General features: G+C 52.3%; 10 protein-coding genes across 10 annotated transcripts; 3 read left to right on the forward strand and 7 right to left on the reverse strand.

Annotated features, from left to right (window-relative positions):
• Nucleotides 1-1,116: 1,116 nt before the first annotated feature.
• On the forward strand, nt 1,117-2,265 carry CC1G_06147 (inositol polyphosphate multikinase; the record flags this gene model as incomplete). Its single annotated transcript, XM_001839905.1, has 2 exons — nt 1,117-1,611; nt 1,672-2,265. The coding sequence occupies 2 exons, from the start codon at nt 1,117-1,119 to the stop codon at nt 2,263-2,265; spliced, it is 1,089 nt and encodes a 362-aa protein (XP_001839957.1).
• Nucleotides 2,266-2,716: 451 nt separating this feature from the next.
• On the reverse strand, nt 2,717-3,431 carry CC1G_06148 (hypothetical protein; the record flags this gene model as incomplete). Its single annotated transcript, XM_001839906.2, has 4 exons — nt 2,717-2,749; nt 2,940-3,177; nt 3,239-3,264; nt 3,324-3,431. 4 exons carry the CDS (start codon nt 3,429-3,431, stop codon nt 2,717-2,719), a joined length of 405 nt encoding a protein of 134 aa, XP_001839958.2.
• Nucleotides 3,432-5,147: 1,716 nt separating this feature from the next.
• CC1G_06149 (sterol 24-C-methyltransferase) lies at nt 5,148-6,727 on the reverse strand. Its single transcript, XM_001839907.2, has 5 exons — nt 6,521-6,727; nt 6,100-6,462; nt 5,949-6,034; nt 5,483-5,890; nt 5,148-5,391 (listed from the first exon to the last, which is right to left on the reverse strand). The coding sequence occupies exons 1-5, from the start codon at nt 6,663-6,665 to the stop codon at nt 5,344-5,346; spliced, it is 1,050 nt and encodes a 349-aa protein (XP_001839959.1). The 5' UTR covers nt 6,666-6,727; the 3' UTR covers nt 5,148-5,343.
• Nucleotides 6,728-7,647: 920 nt separating this feature from the next.
• CC1G_06150 (hypothetical protein) lies at nt 7,648-9,313 on the reverse strand (the record flags this gene model as incomplete). Its single annotated transcript, XM_001839908.2, has 11 exons — nt 7,648-8,035; nt 8,108-8,133; nt 8,192-8,232; nt 8,286-8,396; nt 8,455-8,556; nt 8,623-8,677; nt 8,743-8,819; nt 8,876-8,908; nt 8,965-8,995; nt 9,055-9,083; nt 9,145-9,313. 11 exons carry the CDS (start codon nt 9,311-9,313, stop codon nt 7,648-7,650), a joined length of 1,062 nt encoding a protein of 353 aa, XP_001839960.2.
• An 810-nt stretch (nt 9,314-10,123) lies between these two features.
• CC1G_06151 (hypothetical protein) lies at nt 10,124-12,791 on the forward strand (the record flags this gene model as incomplete). The annotated part of the gene is made up of 6 exons (XM_002911930.1): nt 10,124-10,252; nt 10,317-10,621; nt 10,998-11,056; nt 11,114-11,347; nt 11,399-11,502; nt 11,553-12,791. The coding sequence occupies 6 exons, from the start codon at nt 10,124-10,126 to the stop codon at nt 12,504-12,506; spliced, it is 1,785 nt and encodes a 594-aa protein (XP_002911976.1). The 3' UTR covers nt 12,507-12,791.
• Nucleotides 12,792-13,738: 947 nt separating this feature from the next.
• CC1G_06153 (hypothetical protein) lies at nt 13,739-15,091 on the forward strand (the record flags this gene model as incomplete). The annotated part of the gene is made up of 1 exon (XM_001839911.1): nt 13,739-15,091. One exon carries the CDS (start codon nt 13,739-13,741, stop codon nt 15,089-15,091), a length of 1,353 nt encoding a protein of 450 aa, XP_001839963.1.
• Nucleotides 15,092-15,125: 34 nt separating this feature from the next.
• On the reverse strand, nt 15,126-17,948 carry CC1G_06154 (hypothetical protein; the record flags this gene model as incomplete). Its single annotated transcript, XM_001839912.1, has 2 exons — nt 15,126-17,138; nt 17,199-17,948. The coding sequence occupies 2 exons, from the start codon at nt 17,946-17,948 to the stop codon at nt 15,126-15,128; spliced, it is 2,763 nt and encodes a 920-aa protein (XP_001839964.1).
• A 388-nt stretch (nt 17,949-18,336) lies between these two features.
• CC1G_06155 (hypothetical protein) lies at nt 18,337-20,377 on the reverse strand (the record flags this gene model as incomplete). The annotated part of the gene is made up of 2 exons (XM_001839913.2): nt 18,337-19,058; nt 19,159-20,377. The coding sequence occupies 2 exons, from the start codon at nt 20,375-20,377 to the stop codon at nt 18,337-18,339; spliced, it is 1,941 nt and encodes a 646-aa protein (XP_001839965.2).
• Nucleotides 20,378-20,809: 432 nt separating this feature from the next.
• On the reverse strand, nt 20,810-21,603 carry CC1G_06156 (hypothetical protein; the record flags this gene model as incomplete). Its single annotated transcript, XM_001839914.2, has 2 exons — nt 20,810-20,866; nt 21,004-21,603. The coding sequence occupies 2 exons, from the start codon at nt 21,601-21,603 to the stop codon at nt 20,810-20,812; spliced, it is 657 nt and encodes a 218-aa protein (XP_001839966.2).
• Nucleotides 21,604-22,074: 471 nt separating this feature from the next.
• CC1G_06157 (hypothetical protein) lies at nt 22,075-23,312 on the reverse strand (the record flags this gene model as incomplete). Its single annotated transcript, XM_001839915.2, has 8 exons — nt 22,075-22,190; nt 22,296-22,350; nt 22,440-22,516; nt 22,617-22,649; nt 22,713-22,743; nt 22,806-22,834; nt 22,916-23,168; nt 23,253-23,312. The coding sequence occupies 8 exons, from the start codon at nt 23,310-23,312 to the stop codon at nt 22,075-22,077; spliced, it is 654 nt and encodes a 217-aa protein (XP_001839967.2).
• Nucleotides 23,313-23,535: the final 223 nt, after the last annotated feature.

Raw genomic sequence — 23,535 nt, forward strand, 5'->3', positions numbered from 1 at the left:
AGAGCTCTCCCAGATTTACTTGATTAGAGTTTGATGCGAACTCGGTCAGCGGTGGGGTTGGAGATAAGTACATATATACACGTGCCCAGAGAACCTTCGCGGCTGACCGTCGGATATTATACGTATACGTGGATACGAGACTAAGTAAGTATCAGCGGGAGCAGCCAGTAAGTATCGAGACACGGTGAGACCACACCCAACCATTCCTGGAGAATCCAGCCACGTTGCCGCGGAGGTGATAACGAAGTTGTGTCATTGCAATGCACAGAGATCCGAAAGTCGTGAGATGGAGTCGCGGGTCGTATTTAGAAGCTTTTAACTCCGCGCCCCCTTCTCGAGGAAAGCAAGCAAGAAGCAAAAGGTAATAGGATCATTCCGTATCATGATCAGAGTCCCGGGCCCAGAGAGAGCTTAATGGCTATCAGGATCATGGCCAGCCAGCAGGAGGGGCTCGCAGGTGACGGTATGGGTGAAGTCATGCCGGACAAAGAGTCACACAAGACTGAGTCTCGAAGTTCCAAGATTAGAGGTCGTGGACCGATGGTCGCTGATTCACTAGCACTAGTCCAGCTGGAGTGGTTCCAGAGGTTATGCAGGGCTTGAAGGAGCATTATGGCAGTAAAGACTCTAGTTCTCTGCGGTGATTGTCGCCGAAGGAGTTGGCTCCAAAAGTCAGGAGACCAAAGCATGTTCTGTTGGAGGACTCCTGTCGAAGTTGGTCGAACCGCATGTGATACCCACTCTTGCGAGCTTGCTTTATAGTTTTTGCGGTAATCAGTATGACTTGGAACGAGAATTGGGGTGGGCAAGAGGACAGCGAGTTTGAGCTTTGCTTTGCCGTATTTGGTTCAGAAGCTGTTGACCTCTTGATACCACCTTCTGTCGTCTTCAATAGGGGCGCAGGCTTGTCATCCACCACCTTCCAATTCTCTACGTGATTCCAGGAAATCCCCAGTTACTTCCAGGTCGTCGTCGCACGCTAGTCCCAGAAACGACAAGACGGGCGCTACACAACGCACAACGCCCGATTGGTCATCGTGATCTGATGCAAACCATGGCATAACAAAATAGGGGAGATCGATTGCGGTGCCTCAAACGACTTGGACAGCATCCACGATGTCCACACCAAGCACAGTGTCAACACCGAGCCCAGCACCAATTCCAACCTCAAACCTAGCCGTCCAGGCTCTCACCTCGCAAGTCGGCGGTCATGCAGGCGTGATGACGACTGAAGACGGCTCGCTCCTGATCAAGCCAGCTTCGCCGCAAGAACTCGCGTTTTACCAGCGTCTTCAGATCGAGACCAGCCGTGCTTTTGCGCTATTGCGGGAACATACGCCCAAGTTCCTTGGGACTCTGACGTTGGAGGGTCAGGCTACGGGTTCAGAGGGAGAGGGCGGGCAACTGCAGATTAAGCCGGCGTCGGATAGGACGGAGAGTATTGTCCTAGAGAACCTCTCGCATGGCTTCACGCGCCCGAATATCATGGACGTCAAGCTGGGTACGGTTCTGTATGATGAAAAGGCGAGCGAGGAGAAGAAGCAGCGTATGATAAACACCGCACGGAATACCACGAGTTTGGAGACTGGTGTGCGGTTGACTGGGTTCCAGGTGCGTCGCCTCGTCATCGCCACCGTGTTGACATGCTGAATGCAGCTACTTTATGAATAGGTTCACGACAACAATACAGGCCTGGCCGTGAACACACCCAAATCGTACGGCAAGTCGATCAAGGTGTCCGAACTCCCCGAAGGCATCGCTCGTTTCTTCCCAATCGGTCGACCCGCCGAGCCAACGCCCACAGAAGAACCTAACTTGGGCCTCCCAGCTCGCACTCTCCTCCCCATCCTGCGCGCGATTCGAGAAGAAATCGAGGAGATCAAGGACGCGCTATCTGACATTGAGATGAGGATGGTTGGGGGGAGTTTGCTCATCGTCTACGAAGGCGATTGGGAGAAGGCGGATGACGGGATCAAGAAGTACCTCGAGGATCGGGAGAAGGCGAAGGCTGCTGCTGCGAGTGGAAAGGACACTGGCGAAGAAGACGAGGAAGGCGAGGAGGATGAAGAGGAGGAAGAAGAAGACGACGATGAGGAGAACGGACCACCTCCAGCATTGGTCGTCAAACTCATCGACTTTGCACACACAAAGGTCGAGGCAGGTCTGGGCCGCGACGAAGGTGTACTATTGGGCATCACCACCGTTCTGAAGCTCTTGGATGGCCGCATAGAGCAGGTTCAAGCGCAACTCGAGGCTGAGGTATGAACGAGAGGAGTGATTCCGATCTGCCCTGTACTACCTAAACTACTAATGCAAATGGTTTTCGGAAACCCAATCAGACATTAGTCTATAGCCTCAGACCGCTCTCTAAGCGTTTCCAACTCCAAGCTTTCCCTCTTCTCGGATCTCCCATTCCTGTCCGTGCTCTCCCTGTCAAGGCCTCTCGTCCCATTCCACCGCGACGTCCACCAGCTCCAACTCCCCATACTCACAACACTCACTATACTCCTCACGTCCGGCCCCTGCGCAATAAACTCGTGCTGCACCCGCGTGAATTTAGGACTTGCGTCACTGCTGAACTCTAGTTCCGAGCTCCATCCTCTCCCTCTCCCTCGTTCACGCCCTGGAGATCGTGCGCGTGGGTGTGCGCGTGGAGCCGCCCGAACTTGGCCAACGGGCGCTTAATTTAAATTACTGGTGCATATAGGTATCTCGGCTATGTCGCGCGCCAACGCTCAAGAAGAGAGTACTGAGTTCAGGAGTCAAGTACAACAAAATGACATATTGGACATTCCCAATCATTTCAGCGCCTCGGATCTCTCGCTGAGTGTTCCTAGCTCCAGGCTCTCTCTAGATCTCACGTTTACTGGTATGCTCCCCTCCCTGTCACCTCTCGCACTATGCCTCCGTCGTCCACCGACTCCGACGCCCATACTCACGACACTAACCATACTCCTCACATCCGGTCCCTCTGCAATAAACTCGTGTTGCACCCGCGTGAACTTGGGGCTCTGACCTTCGTCGCGATCGCTAAACTGCAACTGCGAGAGTCCAGCAGACGTGAGTGAGACTCCGTCCACGTGCAAGCGGCTGTTAACCTCCAGATCTCGGGCTGCCATTTCGCGCATTTTGAGGATGATGCGGGTTGAGAGAGTGGAGTGGATGCATCGTTGGAATCTGCGGTGGAATTGGAGGGTCAGTGATTTATTAGCAGTCACTGAAGCGCGGGGTTACGGACACCAGGAAGAGTTGGCGGTGCTCGATCTACGAGGAACTTAGTGGTTAGATCTCCGTTGATCTGTTGAAGACGAGGGAGGACTTACAGGACCAGCGAGAACAACGATCAGGTTTCCGATGGAGACAGCTACAAGTAAGAAGGTCACAATAAAATACAGCTGGGAGAGCATTTCGACCTTACCAGCGAGCGCCATGAAATATAGCGTTCCGTCACGATACAATATGGTAATGAGCGGACTTGTCGAGCGTCGAAAGTTTGATAAACCAAAGTAAAAGCTTAGGATGAGCGCGGCTGTAGGGACGGATGTTAGGAAGTCATTGTTGGGGCTGGTTAACTGAAGATAAGCAGAATATCTCACTCGTCTGGTGAAACAGAACTAAGAAATAAACGAGCGAGAGGTATATTTTGTTTGAGTCTTGGAGAATGCAGCTAACTAGAGCTGGTACTGGCGAGGGTTCAACTACGAAACCGGATTGAGTCAGCTAATTGCGGGGAGGCTCAGATGCACTAAAGAACGCACAGGATACGGATTTCAGGGATAGAACGCCGGAAACAAATATGATGAGACCGGCCACCTGTTGAACAAGAAGTCAGAATTGTTCCTTCGTTATACTGGGTATGGACGTAAGTATAGAGCTACTCACAGTGAATTCAATTGTCAGAAACCAGCCTACAGCTTTACTGCATCCTGAGAGGACGTAAACCCGCAGGAACATCAGGACTAGGATGACGCATTGGTCTTGAATTAGCGCCCGGAGGATCGGCGAGATGATTAGTACTAACTTTCGGCCACTGTCGACCCCGTCAATGCTGAGCCTTCGTAGAAAAACCCGTGTAAATACCCATTGCATGTATGTACGGTGCGTGGAGAGATAGAGACTTACAGCTAGCCACATAGAGCAAAATGCGACACTCCTTGGACTCAAGTGTCAGGCCGTGCGCGGAGAAGTCAGAGTGACAGAAAATGCGTACCGAAGGCGTCAATCCCTTGGCGTGGTGATCTGAAATCCGATTCAGTTATCCTCCAACTTGAACTTAATACCAAATCATCATGGCACGTACAGATGAAGATCAGAGGGTAGTCGATCAAACCCGTATAGCGCCCCAAGAAATAGGCGATTTTGAAGGGTGTCCATCTTCCGCCCCACATATATTGGACCTGCGGCGTGAACCAGGAACGATATGTAGGTCAGAACGACTTTCATGAAGCTGACTGAACGAAGGCGGATAAATATCCGCTCGTCCGAACCTCCAATTCAAATGTCTGGATGTAGTCGCATATGTTATAGAAGAGTGCTGCGACTAAAGCGTAGTAATAGGCGGTGAGTCTTTGTCAAGGGTCTTGCCATGACGAAGAGCTGTGTGGAAGAGACGTACGGTCCAAATTCTGTACGTTCGAGAGTGGTTCATTAGGTGAACCAATGTGTGCGAGAACCAGATTGAATGATGAGACGCACCGATACATGTCGAAGCCTCGAGACCAGGAGCTCGATGTCACGCTCCATCAATTTTAGTCGTCAGAAGCACGGGTCTCGCATAGAGCGACTCGGAGACGTGCGCGAGAAAATGCGGAAGTCGTCTAGCTTGGAAGGGATACAGGCTGCAGGGTGTCTTTGAGAATCGAGAGGGTTTGAATTCAGAATTGACAGCCTGGGTGTTAAGGCAAGGCAAGGTTAGACGGGTAAGGTATCCAGGCCTTCCCTGTCTTCTAGACCGTGGGTATAAAGGGGGCACTTCCACCGTGATGCCCACTTGCTCTCCTGGATCATGGGTGGCTGTCATCAGCGGGTGATAAAGTGGCGCTCTGTGACTTTGATTTGGGTCGAAACGTCCAGAGGCGGCTCATATTCTCAGTGGCCCGTGGGTATCTAAAAGACGGGACGACAGGCGCAGATCCCTCAAGGCGAAGGGCGGGGGAGAACAACCCCAGGGCTATGGGCGCTTAACAGTGCTTACATGCGGATCTGTCGGCTATGTGGCGCGTCACAACGACGTCACCTGCGGCTGTTAGAAGTGAAATACAGAGCATAGTTCAGCACTACCACGGCTCTACACACATGGATGGAGGATGGGGTCCTGGACAGCACACAGCACAAACTACCGGATCAATAGACGTCCTCGAATCCCATGGCGTTCAGTTCCTTGGCTTGCGACTGACAACCAGATACATTGGAGTAAATAACTGTGCAAGTCGTAGTAAGCATCATGCGAGGACCCAAGCACATATGAGAAAAGACAACGTACCTTAGCCTGTCCCGCCTCCACCAAAGCGGCTGCAGCAAGCCTCAGCGACTCGCCCACATCATGCGTCCCCTTCGGCACGAGACCGATCCACTCCATGGCCCTCAGCACATTGTGCGTCACCAGTTGTCCGCTCCAACTAGTCCTCCAAACCGTCAAATAGTCCCAGGCAGTCTGCGCTTTGGAGAAGTCACCTTCGAGGGGATAGTACCAGGGAACGGGGTCGGGTCGAGCTGCGAGATCTTCCTCGTGTTCGATCTTGAATCCAACGTCTTGAAGGGCACGTCGTGCTTGCCGGAGAGGCCGCATTTCGGGGATACCGTTGCCTAGCTCGATGCGGTGGGCGAGCTCTTTGTGCGAGGGGATAGATGGGTCCCACTCGTCGGTCATACACCATTCGTAGACGCCGAACTGCGAGAAAGGGTGTCAGCGGATGGGGATGAGGGGTGGCGGATGGAAAACGACGTACGACACCGCCAGGCTTCAAAACTTTGAATATTTCTCCGTAGACACCTTCCCAGCTAGGCGCGTGAACGGTCGCCTCGATGGCGTACACTGATCATCAGATCGAAGGTCAGCTAAAAGCAGGCAGGGCTAGGTCGATAAACGGGAACACGCACCAGCATCGAAGGAATCCGCTCCAAACTGCTCCACAAGCTTCATAAAGTCCCCAGTGACAAAGGTAACATTCCCCTCTAGACCAGCTTGCTTGGTATACCTTCTAGCACGCTGGACTTGGAACTCGTTATTGTTAAGACCCACGATCTCGACGTCGGAGAATTGGGCGATCTCCCTCGCAGGGCCGCCAATTCCACAACCCACGTCGAGGACGCGCATACCAGGTCGGAGCTTCATCTGGGCTGCGAGGTAGTGTTCGTGTCGGGCAAGAGACGCGGCGAAGGCTTCGCCTTTGTAGAACCGGGAGAAGTGGAACGACTGGGACCAGCCGTACTCGTAGAGCTGCGTCGCACCATCGTAGTAGCCTGGGTTTTCGGTGGTTAAATCAAGCGATGAGCGATACGAGTGGGGGAAAGGACAGACCGTTAACGACGTCGGTGTACTTGTCCAGGCGGGCGTCGTTGTCCGACTGTCCTTCAGTCTTGAGATCCTTCTTCCAGAACTTGGTGTAGTTCTCAACACGGTTCTGGACGCGGCCGTCTTTGAGAGCAATAGTGTTCGCAGACATAGTAGGGAGGTTCGGAATGGCTGCAGGATGGAACTATACAGTTATCCAACTCCTTCCTGCCTTTTCTACACCATTCGATAGAGATTTTCCTCGTACGAGATGATACGCCCAACTTGAAGCCGAGATGCCGACTTTTCAGCATATATTTTTGATTGGCTACTTCCTTGTAAATGGTGTCATTTCGCGGACTGGCGGATGGATACGCACAGATTTGGATCCGTTTCCGGCTCCAATTCTTGGAAAGTCGAACCATAAGTAGATTGGGAGGCTGTGAAATCTCCTCAAAAGGACCTCGTGGGAGATGGGCTCAGCGTGCGGCGGTCTTTTCGCAAACGCGCGTTGGTCAGAACAGGCGGCTACCACTGTAACCTGACACTGAGGAACACCTTGTCTGTTGCTCAAGCAACTGGAATTTGGCTACCACCGTCGAGGAGGGACGTCGTTTAGAAAATAGAGAAATCGGTAATCAACCCTCTATATTGCCCATCCTTTTGGATTTCTTTCATTGGGATACTGCCGAGCAGCGACAGTTCCATTGCTTTGCAGACGAGAGATTCGGAATCGTTGACTCTGAGCAGCGGCTGACGCGATCACGTGGGCCGCTTCGAATTCCCGTGCCAAGACCGGCCACGGGCGCCTAAATTAAAAAGTTGGTAACTGACCTGTTGCCAACGGCGTGCTGGCCCGTTGCAATTGCAAGTCCACGAGAATAGAAGAGCGGTTACTACCGTGTATCAATGTGGGTCAATTCCGGTCGAATGCGTTGGGCGGGACTCACGTCTGGCAACACAAGCATCGCGTAGAAATAACAATATAGCCCCTAAGGACGGCCGCGTTCGTTCACAGCAGTGACTGTGAGCTTCGCTGCTCTGTATGACATCCAGCTGGACGAGGAGCGATACAGAGCCACCTGTAGGGGCAATGGCGCCTTGGACTGGTGCGGACCAAGAGAACCCAGGTAATCGAGGAGGCATTTTCATGATCATTTCACAGTACTACTCCCACCAAGGAAGACTAGCTCAGTACTTTCAACCGCTGGCTCCAACCTCCCCGGCACGGCTGCCGCAGTCCGTCTAGTATGGTACCTTTCATCAAGGTTGAGTGGCACTCTACTGGTGACACTCCAAACACTGGGCCCCTCAGCAATGAATTCGTGTTGTTGGCGGGTGAATCGCCAGGGACCGTCGTCCAGCGTACGTCTTCGGTTTGTCCTGAAGGGCCCGCAGCCTGCTGAAAAGTCCATGGACGAGTCCAAATAACCTTCGTCGAGGCGTTGCAGAAGTGTTCTGAGCTCGAGATCTCGGGCAGCCATTTCGCGTAGATGGAGGATTGTGCGCGTTGCGAGTGTGGAGTGGACACAGCGTTGGACGCTTTGGATGACAAAGTAGGGGAACGCATGTTACTCTAGACGCTTCGAGTACGGAGAGGCAGGGGTCACTTACAGAAGGAACATGAGATGGTAGTCTTTCTGCGACATGAGGTTGAGTAAACAGGCGATGAGGGATCCCTGAACTGTATGAACTCACTGGTGCGAAGGCAACAGTCATGACATTTAAGGTCGTTACAGCTGCAGTGGCGCGCGTCGAATTATCAACATACAACCTCGAGGACATTACTCACCAGTTATTATCATAAAGTCCAGTGTTCCATCTCTATAGAATATCGAGATCAACGGACTGTGACTCCTTCGAAAGTTCGACAAGCCAAAGTAAAGGCTCAGTATAGTCACAGCTTAATTGGATACAAGTTAGCATCGGGAACAAAGGGCTCGTACTCTCGCGTTACTCACAGAACTGCTCCAAGAGGACAAGTGAGTACATCACAGTAGGATATACTCTACTCGCTCCTTCGATATAGCAGCCTAGGATCTCAGGAATAGGCGATGGCCCGTCTGCAAAGAAGTAAGGTATTAGATAAGATCCGGGGAGATGCAACGTGCGAAGCGCCGAGAGCGTACATGTCATATCTCTGAGGGCCAGAATGGTCACGGTGAATGTAGATAGGGATGTGATCTAGATGAACGAGGGTTCAAGCAAGACTGCTGTTCGAATACAGGCAGCGTCGCGTATGCACTCACCGAGTATTGAATGATTAAAAACAGTGCAACGCGGGGGTTACACACTGAGAGAACATAGACGCGAAGATACATGAGGACTAAGCCAGTTCGTTTAGGTCAAATGGCGTGCCCCGACATTTCATAGAGGCCTTACTTTCTGCGAATGCGGTCCCTATCAGGGCCGAGCCTTGCAAAAAATGTTTTAGGAGTCATCTTAGCCTCTTCAAAGGGGTAAGCACCTACACGATATAATATGAAGCAACACATTGCATGTCTGGGGAAGTATGTGAGCTGAGTATTTTCAGAGCGACGCCGTTTGGTTTCCAGGCTTACAGATGGGCTCAACCCAAGGACATGGTTGTCTGTCGTGAAGGGCAGAGTCAGAGAATCGGCGGGATCGTTATTTCAGTCAGAGAGGCTTACGAATCATAGTCAAGGGGTAGTCAATGAGACCCAGATACCGGCCCATAAAGTAAACGAATTTTATCCCGTTCCATTTCCCGCTCCACATGTGGTCGACCTGTAAGATGTTGGGACGCTGTGACGGATTTGGAGCGAATAATGCACACCTCCAAGTCGAATGTTTGTACATAGTCGCAGATATTGAAGACGAGTACCGCGACTGAGGTTGATTAGGATTGATTGCGACAGGGAGGAGGATGGCAATATGGGGTTAAAGAGGATATTCCGACGACCTATGAAGGAAGACAATGTGCTCACTGTGCACGTACTGGGTGTGGAGCTCAAGTTAGGAACAAGGACGAAGTAGAACAATTGGGAGACTCACCGAGACTTGTTGAAGCCGAGAGAGTAGTAAACTTAGATCGCTCTCCATTGGAACCACCCCTCCCTCCCTTCCCCTAGGACAAAAGAGAGACCTACGTGGCTGAGCTTGAAGCGTGCCAGAGAGCAATCGAGCACCTAAGTTGGACGAGTATGGTGGGAGGAAGGTGTCAACGCGTGAACAGCGACTTCGGTCCCGATAGTCGAGGGGAAGCTTTCGATTGTCACGGAGATCCCCTTGGAGATTCAGATCCCCTGAGTTCGAGGAAAGGATGACAGAGAACAGGGACCGGACATCAAAAGTGTCGATCCATGAGAACAAGAGCATACTACTTTTGGCATAGGGGATTTTCCGGGGCGAGGGTGCGAAGGTCGCGAGTTCAGAATCATGAACGGCCTCCGAAGCCCTTCACTTTCCCCCGGAATCTGAAGTGCACGGACTCCGGCAATTTCGCGAAGTAGTACTTTGGTTGACTTTGGGTTTGACGAGTCTCGAGATAAGCCTATTCAAGCTCCGCTTCAATTCCCTGATCGGCGGACGGCGTGATCCTGGTCGAGTCCCGAATCTCCTTGTCTTCCAGCCACCACCGTCCAGTCGTCCAGGCCATTTACGACGACTATGTCGACCCCGTTCACCAGGGAACTGGGTCTCAAAACCGCTAACAATCCCGAAGGGGACAACGTAGAGGGTCCGACTGTAGACCAACTCATTGGACGGCTGAGAAATTTGGAGACATTGTCCCCGACAGTGAGTTCGTTCCCAAGTTGGGTGTGGCGACCGCTACGGGTACTGACTGGTCAATCCACATTAGGCGGGACCATTCAGGGTCGTCGAGATGGCTCTGGAGATCCAAGTTGAGCGTATGCGCGTTGTAGAGGTCCTCAGAGCACGCGACGCCGCGGTAGAGCGGCTTTCGGACGCGTATAGTCTCGTTAGGCGATATTCTGAACTCATCGAGCGACTGCAGGAAGAGCGCGTCGCCAGTGGCCTCGAAAGGCTGTCTCTTGGGGGCAGTGGGCCAGCATATGACACTGGCGGGTCGACGGCGGTCTTGGATACCACCGCGCACATTGCCTCGCTTGAGGCGACGATCAAGGACCTCAGGGAAATCAACAGGTATCTGAGAGAGTATGATGCTTGTGAGGGGAAGACTCTCTGCGACCCGCCGCCGAACTATGAGGAGAATATCGTTAAGGCGAGTTTCCTCTTCATCGGCCTTCGTCTTCATACTGACTGATAGCGCAGGTGTCCTGCGGTGTCCAGACGGACGACCATCGAGATGCATCCAATGCTGCGGTTTTGGAAGATGCTCTCCATGCTGTTCTAGCAGCTTCACGAAAGGTAGGGCTACCTTGATGCAGATAGATACGTTTTGACCCTTGGTAGGAGGAGAGACCGCTGCAGGTAGAAGATATACCAGAGGTCATTCGAATGCGAAACGAACTGCTCGCCGCCATTCCTCTTCCCGACACAGCGCCGGACATGACTCTAGCCCCAATCTTGCTGCCGCCTCAGGTGACATTGCACGAATTCTTGAATGGAGCACCAGCCGTAAGTTTCCTTCCGCGCCCGAACTAGTAGAACCTCCACTGATTTCCGGGTACACAGTCCCTGAGACACGCGTTAGTGTGCTTCCTTTCCCCCTCACTTCGGAGCACTCATGGAAACACAGACTCGGAGGCTACCGTACCCTCCAAAGCGCGACCGCAGCGTGGTGTCCTGAGCGTGAAGAACATGGGTTCATGTACGTCCCCATGTTCAAGTGTAACACCAATCCTCGAACGGTCACGGCCCATCGCTGGAATGCTGTGGACCCCATCGGACGCATGGCAAAGCCCACGGGTAGGCAGGTCCATTTTTTTCCATTTTATGCCGACTAATGTTTTCTCCCAGAGTGCTTCTATAATAACGAAGGGACCTGGTACTACGCCGGTATCTACCGCGCATTTGTTATGGATATTGTGTCGACTGCGGAATGGGAGTTCCTCACAAGCGAGGTAGCAATCCCAATTCTCTATACCTTCCCCCTCCTTACCCCAATCTTCAGACGAAGACGGCGATTATCAAGGAAACTCTAGCAGCACGGAAGAACACGACTCCTCAGACGAACTACGAAACTGGGCAACTGTATGCAGCTGGTGCTCTCAAACTTGCTTGTGTCGGTCTACAGTGTGTTGGCTTCAGCCAAGAGGTGTACCAGGTCGTATCCGAATTATCCACGAGGCTGCTTCAGTCGACTGCTGCAGCTGCAGCTGCGGTCGCCGCTTCTTCGTCCTCGAAGACACCTTCGGAATCACCCAACCTGATGGCTTCTACGACTCCTGGATCGCTTCCTAAGTCCAAGTTCTTGTCGAGCCCTCAATTCAATCCGTTTATCGTTACGAAGGGCAAGGCGGGCTCGTCTTTCTCAACTACGTCTACTTCTGGTTTCAACCTAGCCTCGCCCGGGAGTACATCCGGAACACCTCCGATGACGAGCAACAATCACAACGATTTCACTGGATGCAACATGGCAGGCGCAGACCTCGCGAGCGGCGGGCTCGGGCTTTCCCATTCGATTCACTCTTCTGGTGGTTCATCAACGTACAACAACCGTTTACTCCCGACTGCGAATCTTGCCCCTGGATCCAAATCGAGTTCGCCTCTGTCCACAAGTAGTAATGCGAGCGCGATTGGAGGGCCATGTACCCCTAGTCTAGCGCCTCAGATGACCCCGACCCCTGGTATCAGTCCGATAGGCCGGCCCTTACCTTCCACCACGACCAACATTACGGTTTCTGGAACCAACAGCGTCGGTAGTCTCCCTGCACACTCTGGCATCCCGAGTCTTGGTCTTGGTTCTGGATCTCCCATTTGGAACTCTGCGCTTGGAACGGGTTTCAGCAGCTATTTGAATTCTCTCAATCGACCTGGCGGGTTTGCGGCGAAGGGGAGTAATACAGAGAATGCCAAGGTGGCCGGTGGGTCGGATGGGCTTGGGTTTGGAAACCGGATGAAGTAGAACGTTTATTTTTCGATGGCTCTAGTCTCGGTTTTCCCAGACTCTCCCGATTGAGCGACTACTTCCTAATCAGTAGTCCTCATCGTGAGAGTCTGGGATCCTTGCCCTAAGAAAAGCGACCACACCTGCTTCGGTGGCTATTCGCGAGCCTTGGGCTTTCGATAACGGTTATGTAACACGCTTTTATCATTACCGCGACCATCGTCTCCTTCCTCTCGTTCTTTCTACTATCCATACGACCTGCAATGTCTTAATCATCACCACTTAATATGACTGTCACTACTCCTGCACCACCACGTACCTCGAAAAAGCGAAAACTTCCCAATGATTGGTATGCCCATAAGGAAAATGTTACCCCCACACCGAAATCTCGAATGCGAACTCCTGGGAGCGCAGTGGCCTTCCCCATCCCATTTACACCCTCTACACCCGCAGATAGTTGTTCCAGAACCCCTTCGGACGCGTCAAATACCTCGGTTCATCGACCACCGCTTTCCGAAAAGAAAAATCGACCTCGCTACCAGAACGGTTACCTGGTTCAGCCCCCAACCCCCTCTCCAGCGAAGTTCCTGCTTAAACGCGGTCAAAGAACGTCTAGAGCGTTCCCTTTTGAGGTGCAGCATCGTCTGCTACCTCTGGATCCTTGGAGCACGACGCAATGGAACGAGGCAGCCCAGACCGCCGGCTTGATATCACCGGGGCAGACCCTTCGGCCCTTTCAGCTCGACGTCGCAAATCTTGTTATTCAACGGCGTACCGACGTTTGTCTCATCGCTCCGACGGGCTCAGGGAAGTCTCTGGTGTGGGTGCTACCTCTGCTAGCGCAGAAAGTCGGTATATCTTTGGTCATAGTCCCGTATACGAGCCTGGGGCACCAAGGTGAACTGCGTCGGTGAGTGTATTGGACTTTTCTCTCTACAACTTGCATCTAAATTACTCCCTTAGATATGGAGGGTCTCAAATCACCACAACGTTCATTAACTCGAAAAATAAAGGTCCGGAACGACTCGAATCTCTGGCAAAGGGGGGTGGCATGCAGATAGTGTACATCTGCGCGGAGATGCTTGAAAGTCCTTCCATGGGACGCGTTCTCCATTCCGAATCGTTCAAGGCCCAGCTATCTGCAATATATATCGACGAAGCCCATGTTTCCCCACGAGAGCCAGTCGTACAGGACCGCGTATAGCAATCTGCGCTGGCTAAGGCGCATCGCTGGGCTGGCGGACGTACCCATGGTTGCAATCTCTGCAACCCTCCCTACCATTTACCGCAATTCCCTTACAGCATTGTCTGGCCTCAAGCCCAACTATCGCCTCATCAATCTCGGAAATTTCAGACCCGAACTCTCGGTAATCATCAAGAACATGGAGTACGACATGTCGACTTTCAAAGACCTCGAGTTCCTCTTCACTTGGTCTATTGACCCTCGACACCCCGCCACCATTCCCTCCTGCATCATCTACACCGACGACATTGATCGCCTGACAGCGATGTTCTGGTGGTTTCGCGGTAAACTACGAGAGCAGGGCCTGCCCATACATTGGGTAGACCTCATTCACGCAGGGCTTTCTCGACACCATCAAGAAGCGAGCACGAGACGTTTCCGCGATGGACAAACACGCATTTGGTTGGGAACCGAGAAGATAGGACCTGGTGTCGATGTTGCGCATGTCACTCTTGTCATCCAGTATGGATGTCGCGGCTTGACACTCGTGGGTTGGGAACAACGGCGTGGCCGAGGCGCAAGAAGCACTGGCACCTATGCCATCGGAGTTCTCCTTGTCGAGAAGTCGATGGCTGATGGCCAGCTGACAGTTGCTTCTCCTGGGTACGAGGACCCGGGACTCCTTCAACTCGTTCGTTCACCACCAACCACCTGTTACGAGCAAATTGTTCTCTATCTCCTCGAAGACCCTCGCCATAACCCAGATTTACGTTGTGGCACGCGCTGCTCCAACTGCAAACCGGAGCTGATTGCCCTTGTCCGCTCGTATACGTGGATCTCTGTCGATCCAGGGACGTCGAGGGCTATGGCATCGGCATCGGCAGCACTCGCCGCCCCTACAGCTGCGCAAATTGCAGCGACATTGGCCCGTTTGAAGGAGTGGAGGTTTAGGCATTGGGAGGAGAGTTGGAAGGAGCAGTGGTTCTCGTATGGTCCAGACGATCTGATCGATGACAGGGACCTTCAATCGCTAGTAAAATCGATCCACAACATCACCACTCTCGACGACATCTATCAGCGAACGCAGATCCCGCATTTCGAAGAAATTGCGCCCAGGTTGCTTCTGGAAATCGAGAACATCCGGCGCAACATGTACGGAGAACTCGCCGTCACTGCCCACGCATCTACGCCAGCGTTAGAGCAACCTCAAGGTCCTCAACCATCCCCAAACCTGCAGGAACCGCGGTACGCGCAGATTCGCTGGGTTGACACAGTTGACACGCAAGTCGAACCAACACCCGCCCATCCTCGCATCATTTCACCGTCAATTCAAGCTGCTCCTTCAAAACCGACTAGAAATCAATTTCGCATGCATCAGCTCTATCCTGGCGAACAAGTTCTCTCATTTAATACGCCCTAATCGCCCAGTTTATCTCTATTACTATACATTAATATTATACATCCTCTCCTTCGTTATACTCCTCTCCTACTGTAACTATGTCTTGTATATCCAGTTGATATTCTAGCACTGTACTTCTGAGGTGGGTGGACGCTGGGGTAATAGTAGCATCTTTGGCAATCTCTAACTCTTGGTAGATGTCCGGCTGCGTGCAGCTCTCTTCTACTATTGAGTGTCGGGAACGATGTCGGAGCGTGTGGCGAGCCAAGTGCTTCGCATGCCCGCCAGTAGGCCCTGATAAGCGTTTCTGGCCCTCGGTAAACAAGTTGATAAAGTTCCCCGTCGATGGTGTATCCCGATCCCACTTGAATACATGTCGAGACTCGAGGTATTCCCGGAGCAACCGTATATCATTTGACTGCGAGACGTGGCTATGTTTTTGATTCTGTTGCTCAACCCCAAGTTCCTCGAAGAGTCCGATCGTGAGTTCCATGATATGTCCCATTGCTGGAGTTACTTTTTCAAGGAGCTCGGGGCTGGAGTTGGGGCCATGTGCACGCTCTTTGATATGGTCGTTGTAATGTTCGTTGGAGATATCTGTTGGTTTCCAGTCACCATCCCTTCCCCTTGGATTTACGAGCATTCCATGTGTAGCCAGTGTTGCAAAGTCTTTAGGCCAGTCATGTATGAGGTTGTGCAGTAATTCCATTGTTTCATTGGCGTAGTTGAAGCTTCCAGCAGCATAGAAAATCGGACACCAGAACTTGAGCATCCGTGTGATCCGCCCCGGGTGGCCAAGCTTGATTGCACTTTGCATTTCGTGAAGTAGGAGGAGGTGGTGGAATAATATGATAGCATTGGATGTTGTGGTATTTCCTGGGAGAACCTTAACCTTGGTGGCTTCGAGGCGACTGATGCTCTGAACAGCAAAGTTATCCACAATCTCTGTTGCGTGATGAATAAGATCATCCACAGATTGGATGTCCGTGCATGGCCCTGAATCCTTGAGCACGTCCGATGCGTGATGTATAAGGGCACGTAGTATGGCGTCAAGGAATCGAATCCACCCGTAGTAATCGAGCTTTCGGAGGTTGATCGTTTGTCGGTTGATGTGGTCTCGTAAATTAACAAGACTTAGAGGATCAGAGGGGTCTGGATTTCCCCAGAAGGTACCTCCAACTGCTTGCATGAAGTTCATGACGAAATGCATAAGGCCGCTGAGCATAGCAAATGAGGAAAGATGGTCGAATTTGTGCGGGGAAGTATCTGGTTGGCGCTGATCTTGAGCTGCACGGTCCCGAGCAGTGGTAAGACGATCGCCGAGGAGAAGCTGCATGTAATTTTCGAATTTCTGGACAGGGACTTGAAGAACATTTTGAAAGTAATGTTCGAGTACCACCATATTGCCTCGAGTCGATCCTTGCTCCTGATCGAATGTAGGCAGGTAGTATTCCTCTGTTTTTCTCGTCGGGATTGCCTTGGGGTCACTTAGGCGGGGAAGTGCGGATTGGAGGTAATTGTAGGAGGGAATCTCTTCAGTCAATATGCGGGCAACATGGATGATAGCGTTCTGGCGAAAAGTGTGATGATCGTCAAGGGACGGCAGTATGTCCGAAAGTGACTTATGAGCTGGGAGTTCATGTCGCATGCGTTTCGTAGCCTCGAAATCTTTGAGGTTGAGAATGTCATGCGCAGACTTTCCCTCCAATTCGGTGCCTTCCGTCGGAACAACAATAAGTAGCGCAGAAACCTGGTCGTGTTGCACGGAATGATGAAGGGTAGTCGATTCTGGTGAGTTCTGAACCCAATTGAAGTTGTCATAGGGGAGAACAGTGATTTTCGACGGGTCATTTGCGACTCTTCGGACTTCGCGTACTGCTGCTTTACTGAGAGACAGAATCGCGCGACATTGGAAAGCGTATGAAGTGGTAATTCCCAGTTTATTCAGGGCACTTGTCAACCGTTTAGGAACACGATTATCCCATAAAATAAGAGAATTCATCGCGGCATGATAGTTGGTGCGCCTGCTTCTGAGGTTTAGAAGCATGGATGTCAGGAGAGTTCGTCCCTACATTATGCAAATTCAATTTAAAATTCTGAATGAGATTGATAGCTGAAATTGGCTTACATGGTCGGGGTCACGGGTACCAGGCTTCATAATCTTCGTCTCCTTTGAAATTATCGCCTCAAGGATTGTTTGCAGGTGCGGCAATGTCCGTCTGTAAATCTCCAGGAGCCTTGAGAGGCTGAAGCCTTTTGGATGTTGAATCCCGATGTCATGAGCTGAAACGCGCAGAAACCTAGCCTCTTCTTGAAAAGGGCCGTGAAAGGCGTTATCTGTGAGGTGGCTAGCTTCTTTAGCACAGATTTCAGCGGCGCTCTGGATAATCCAGGCCCTCGAGGCTTGACGGGCTTGCTTCAGGGAGTCACGGACTTTGGATTCACGTTCCGGATTACAACCCTTCACCATGAGCTCCATTACTGGTATGTGTCCCAAACCAGAGAGAAAGCGATGGCTATAGGCAGTTACAGAAGGGTCTGTGGATGCGAAAAGTTCACGAAGGAAGGTGCCGAGCGAAAACCGTGGTATTTGCGAGATGTAAGAACAGATGAGCTTTACTTTCTGTGTCGTGCTAAGTGGCGACTGTCGCTTGTGAACTTCGTGTGGCGGAATATACTCGAAATCATCTCCCAAGTCTTCAGGGAGTTCCGGAAGGTCCTGGAACTCTATCATATCCATTTCACTGGCGAGATTATCGTCTTGAGTAGGTGTTGATGGCCGGCTGACTCCAGGGCTGGAGCTGAGGGCGTCGGGCTCGGAAAAGTCGTCTGAGAAGTGTAATCTGACATGGTAGGAGGTCGGGAAGTAATCAGACATCGTTGGATTGGAAAATTCGACGTGTAGGTACAGGAAGAAAGGACAAATGTGTCGGTGGATAGATAAGATACTCGCGCCAACCCATTACATAACCGTTATCGAAAGCCCAAGGCTCGCGAATAGCCACCGAAGCAGGTGTGGTCGCTTTTCTTAGGGCAAGGATCCCAGACTCTCACGATGAGGACTACTGATTAGGAAGTAGTCGCTCAATCGGGAGAGTCTGGGAAAACCGAGACTACGATGGCTCTTGGTTTGGACATGGTTTGATTGCATATCGTTTTTGTACGGCTTCGTATACCCCGCATATCGCTTTGTAACAGAATACGCACGCGCGCCCAGTGAGTAATAACTCTTTTGACTAGAACATGAATTTCATTCATTCATTCACTCATTCATCATAGTGGGGATAACTAGATCTGTACATCCAATCATTGACGTTCTGAACTTGGACGTCTATTCCCCTTTTCTCCTTGAGTCCTGAAAAGGGACCGTCCTTCATCCACTTGGTTAAGGATTCTTCGCTGCTCCGCATTCCCCTCTCCGAGATTGACACGCGGATGAGGATAGTTTGCAACGACTCGAACCTGCTTCCCATTGCCGGAGAGTGGCATTGGCAGTTGGCATAATCACACTCATCCATCAAGTGTCTGCTGACGACTTGCCAATGTGGACTATGGCTTTGAAAGTCGTCTAGGGTTTGGTTGCCGAATAGGTCGATTTGGAGGAGGGTGAGGTTTGGTGCTGAGGAGAGGGCTGAGGTTGGGGAGGTTAGGAGTGAGAATGCGAATTTGGAGTGGAGTGTTTCGTGGTTTGGGAGGGGGCGGCGGCGGCGGCGGCGGCGGTGGTGGTTGGAGTTGGAGCTGGTTGAAGGAGCAGGAGGCGAAGAAGAATTAGAAATAGAAATAGAATTAGAACTAGAATACGGATGTTCAGGAGGGGACGACTCTTCATCAGACAAATCTTCAGAACTTGCAAATGTTGGAGATGGGTACCGTCTCCAGTCGAACAAGTCGGATGAGTTGATGCGGAATGTGAATGTTGTGAGTGTTGTGAGGGAGGTGAAGAGGGAGGTGGAGGTTGAGGCGAAGAGGGAGGTTTGGAGTGTTGGGTCTGTCAGGTGGAGGATGGATGGGATGGGAGGGGAGGGGATGGAGGGGGAGGGGGGAAGAGTAGGTTAGTCACGGCCATCGTTACTAAAGTACGTACTTACATCCATAGCCCCACCCCGGGGGATAGCTAAACATAAACTTTTCCAACGACTTGGACGATTTCTTCAACAACACACGTAAAGGAACGACTTCCGACGAGGACGACGGTGACGTGGATTCAGTAGTAGAACTGCCAGTGCGATCGAACCTGTAGAGAGATTTGTAGTCCATTGACATGTTGCGGTTTGTGCAGAGGTGGAATTCGCGTAGGGTGTTGGGCGCTTGGAGGGCGGCGATGGGCTGTAGACTGCTCGTTCGAGGGCCGTAGATGGTGAGGTGTTCCAGGTGTAGAGGTGGGTGTTCAGGTTGGCATGAACCTCCTGAGGCAGTCGACATGTCAGTGCCAGTAGGCGCCGGCGGGCTTGATCGTTCGGAACTCGGACTCGGACTCCGAGGGGAGTCCCATTCGCAGTTGTCGAGTACCAACCGCTTCAAGCGGGATAAAGCTGGGATTGTGTTCGGTGGTAGCGAGGCGGTGGGCGAGAATGGGAGATCGAGACGGGTTGACTCCAGATGGAGCGACTCGAGCCTGTCCGAGGACGATAACAGCTCCAAAACGCGGGCCACGGAGTAGGGTGGAGGGTCCAAGTTGTCCAAGTGGTGTCTCTGTACCACGATGTGGAGGTGCTGCAGGCGGGTAAATAGGGGGAGGAAGGAGTAAAACTCCTTTTCGACGAGTTTTTGGTGCCAGGGGCGGCGGACGCGGTGGTGGTGGTCGTCGTCGTTCTTCACTGGAAGGTCATCTGAATCGTCCGAGTCTTCCGAGTCTGGGGAATCGGGACGTCTGTGTTTGCGACCGGGGTCCACTTGGTCATAGTCGTGGGTGCGGGGAGGTCGGATGCTTAACTTGAAAGATCTCACATACAGCCCCAGTGCCGGATTCCGCTTCAATGCTCTAGTAAACTTGGTCAGCGGCTCCTCCTCCGTGGGGCCCAATGAACCTTCTAGCCCGACGACGCGGTTGTTTTCGTCGACGATAATCCTGGTAATGTGCCGGTACAGGTCGAGCGTGAAGAACGGGGAGCGGAAGAGCAGTCTTTGGGCGTGCGCGGTGAGTGCTTTGGATGTGAGGGAGAGTGCGCGGAGGGTGCGGCGGTCGGGGCCCCAGTAGACGTCGACGTCGAGGAGGTCGAGGATGGTGCGGAGGATGTCGGCGGGGAGGTTTACGAGTTGTGGGCCTCGTCGTAGTGTACTGCTGCCTGTTGGACTTTGGTGTGCCATTGCTGCTGCCAGCTGGACGAGACTATCTTTTGCCGGGCTCCTAAACCAGCATGCTCGGTCTCGCGGACCGGCGGCTCCGTTGTCTATCCAACGACCCCTATGGGAACCGCTTGAGCAAGCCATGATAACAGATAAGTAAATGTCTGACATACGGTCATACAGCAACTAGTCTCGCTCGGCCAGGGATTACTTACCTGGCATTACTCGGTGGTCAGGGCGAGAAGGGATGCAAGAGAGACGCTGACGCCGCATCGAGCAATTCACTTGTAAGCCATATATTCCAGTGGGTCTCTATCGACATCTTCCAATGTATGCACCAAATCAATCGCAGTACTATCCTCCGAGTCTCCCGGGTCCCTTCTCGCAATACTAATGCTCGTCCGCTCGCCGAGTGAGATTCTCCCCAGCCTCCCGCTCCTACTCCTCCTCCTCCTACTCGTACTTGTACTTGTACTCTCCTCCGCCGTCTCCGATGTCGATCGTCCGCGTCTATAACTGTGGCTATGACTATGACTGTGACTGTGACTGCGACTATGACTGCTCGGACTGTGCAGCTGCAGTAGTCTATTCGTATTCCGCTCGGACCGCGCCGCGGCGTTGTTGCGATAATTGAGACTGAAGCTCACTCTGCTGGCGATACTGCGGACGTCTGGGCCATCTGCGATAAAGTCGTGCTGTTCTTTGGTGAATTGGGGTCCGCTGGGCCCGCTTGAACCGGGGCGTGAGGTGGGTGTGCAGTGGGTGGTGACAGTGTGGTCATTGGCCCATGCGACTGCTAGTGGCAGTCTTGGTGCGTTTGTCGTAGGAGGCTCAGAATCGATATCTAGACTTGGAGCTGGGCCGAATTCTGAAACTGCCACCAGAGCAGTCGTACTAGACCCAAGCGCCAGTGGTGCTCTGCTTGACGGTCCCTCTCCCTCTCCCCCTCCTCCTCTTTCCCCTCTGACAGGTTGAACAACCTCTGAATCCGACGATCCCACCAATCCTGACAGACAGACTTGTTGTTCTTCGTCGCAGCAGAGTTCGAATTGGCGCATAAAAGTTGATAGTTCGAGGTCTCGCCGTGCCATTTGGCGGAGTTTGAGGATTGTGCGGGTTGAGAGGGTTGAGTGGAAGCAGCGTTGGACTCTGTTCAAGTTGGAGAGTGGGGAGGGAGGGGGATTAGTCAGGGTGGTTTGGAGGGCGCGGAGAGGAGAGGGGAGGGGGATAACGTACACGAGGAACATTATGTAGTATTCTTGCTGGGTGTATTTGTGAGTGGGGACGGTACCAGGGAGAAGTGAAGGGAACGTATACGTACAGGAGCGGTAATAACTGTTGCGATGTTTATAGCTGTGACAACTGAAGACAACAGCAAAATCGCGGGTTACTACAAGAAAGCGAGGGAGGAAGGCGGGGATGGGTGCATCCGGTGGGAACTTACGCGTTAAGATTAAAAAATACAACGTTCCGTCTCTGTACAGTATCGTGATTAGGGGGCTTTTAGTTTTGCGAAAGTTGGAGAGGCCAAAGTAGAAGCTGAGGGTGATGACGCCTGGAAGCGAGTGGCCCATCGAGAAATTGGAAAGGTCGTTCGGAGGAGGAAGTGGGTTCGTGTGGTGAGGTGAGGAGAGGAGTGGTTTGTGAAGTGAGGAACGAGAGGGGGGAAGGAGCGAGTCAGATTGAGCGAGCTGGTATAATAGAGAAGCCTGGTGAAATCACAATGGCTTACCTGTTTGTTGAAGTAAGACGAGGCCGTATAGAGCTGTGATGTAGACTTTGCTGGCGTAGTGGATGTAGCAGCCTGTATGTGTTGGGACGGGGGAGGGGGTGTCTGTGGAGGATCCAGGTGGGATTTGAGTTTGAGAGTAGTTAGTACGAGTCGAGAGAAAGGAAGGGGGATATAGGAAGCTCGGAGGAGGGTGTAGGTGGCGCTTACAGATGACGGATTTGAGAGTGAGAACGGCCAGTACGAACATGGCTGTGAAGAGGAGCTGTGTAGCGCGATTAACGGTTAATTAGATGAACAAGGGGATGTGAGTACTCGAGATTAAAGATTGGGCTTGAAGAAGTCGTTACTCACGGAGTACTGGATACCCAAGTACCATCCTACGGGCCTGCTACACCCTGAGAGGACGTAGACGCGGAGGAAGAGGAGGACTGTGGTGCGGCGATGATGATGATAGGACCATGGTCAGACGCTTTGTTATTTGGACTTTTCGAAGGGGAGGGGGATTCGAGTTGGAGGAGGGAGGCTTACCTTCGCCGAATGAGGCGCCTATTAGGGCGGAACCTTTGAACGGGGTCGGTAGTTAGTGAGGTGTAGTGGATAGTCAGGAAGAGCGAGTAGACGTACAGGAGGCGATGTGCATTATGATTGAGCAAGTCTGAACCGGTGAGATGAGCGTCAAGGCCGGTTAGGTCGAGTAGCTAGAGTTGGAGTGCTCACCGAAGTCGATAGTCCACCGACGTGGTTATCTATAGTAGGTCATCAAAGTCGTCAGTAGACAGAATACACGAGTGGTAATCAACCAAGAAACGACTCAGACTCGGACGTACGTATAAACATCAACGGGTAATCCAGCAACCCCGCATACCGGCCCATGAAGTAGACGAGCTTGACGAGCGTCCATTTGCCCGGCCACATGTAGTCGACTTCGAGCTCGAAGGTTTGGGCGTAGTCGCATATGTTGTAGACGAGTGCTGCGGCTGTTGGATTTGCGAAGTTGTGGGTGGAGGACGTGGTTTGGAGGTGGTTAATGAGAAGTGAGAGAGAAATGGATGGGGTTGGAGTGAGCTTACTGTGTACGTACTGTCATACACAGGACAGACGAGAAGTTCGCGGTACGAGATTAGGAGAGGGGTTGGGAGGAAGAGAGAGAGAAGAGGGACGTACGGAGACATGACGCAGCCTCGAAACTAGTAGGCTAATGCTGAGCTCGTCCCAGTCCTCCATTGCGTTTTCGTTCGACTACCGAACGAGCACTAGTCAGGAGAACGACACGGCCGCTTCCGCAGTGACCAGTCGTCGTCCCTTCTCCTTGTTGAAGTGTGTTCTTGAAGACCGAACGAGTTCGTGGTTCAACGAGGGTGGACTCGGATGGTCGCCACGAGAAGGCGAAGGCGAGTGCGTGAACGCTGGAGTCAATGGCGACCTCTAGTTCTCTTGAGGCTCACGG

This window comes from Coprinopsis cinerea (assembly GCF_000182895.1).
Source record: "Coprinopsis cinerea okayama7#130 chromosome 2 map unlocalized cont3.2, whole genome shotgun sequence".
In the NCBI taxonomy this organism is placed as follows: domain Eukaryota; kingdom Fungi; phylum Basidiomycota; class Agaricomycetes; order Agaricales; family Psathyrellaceae; genus Coprinopsis; species Coprinopsis cinerea.

What these genes read in the sequence shown, in the direction of transcription:
- CC1G_06149 (XM_001839907.2), bottom strand. Translation starts at nt 6,665, where the DNA reads ATGTCTGCGAACACTATTGCTCTCAAAGACGGCCGCGTCCAGAACCGT. An exon ending in TTTTGAAGCCTGGCGGTGTC is followed by an intron (nt 5,891 to 5,948) that starts GTACGTCGTTTT and finishes CCTTTCTCGCAG; the next exon opens with TTCGGCGTCTACGAATGGTG. An exon ending in TGGAGGCGGGACAGGCTAAG is followed by an intron (nt 5,392 to 5,482) that starts GTACGTTGTCTT and finishes TCTGGTTGTCAG; the next exon opens with TCGCAAGCCAAGGAACTGAA.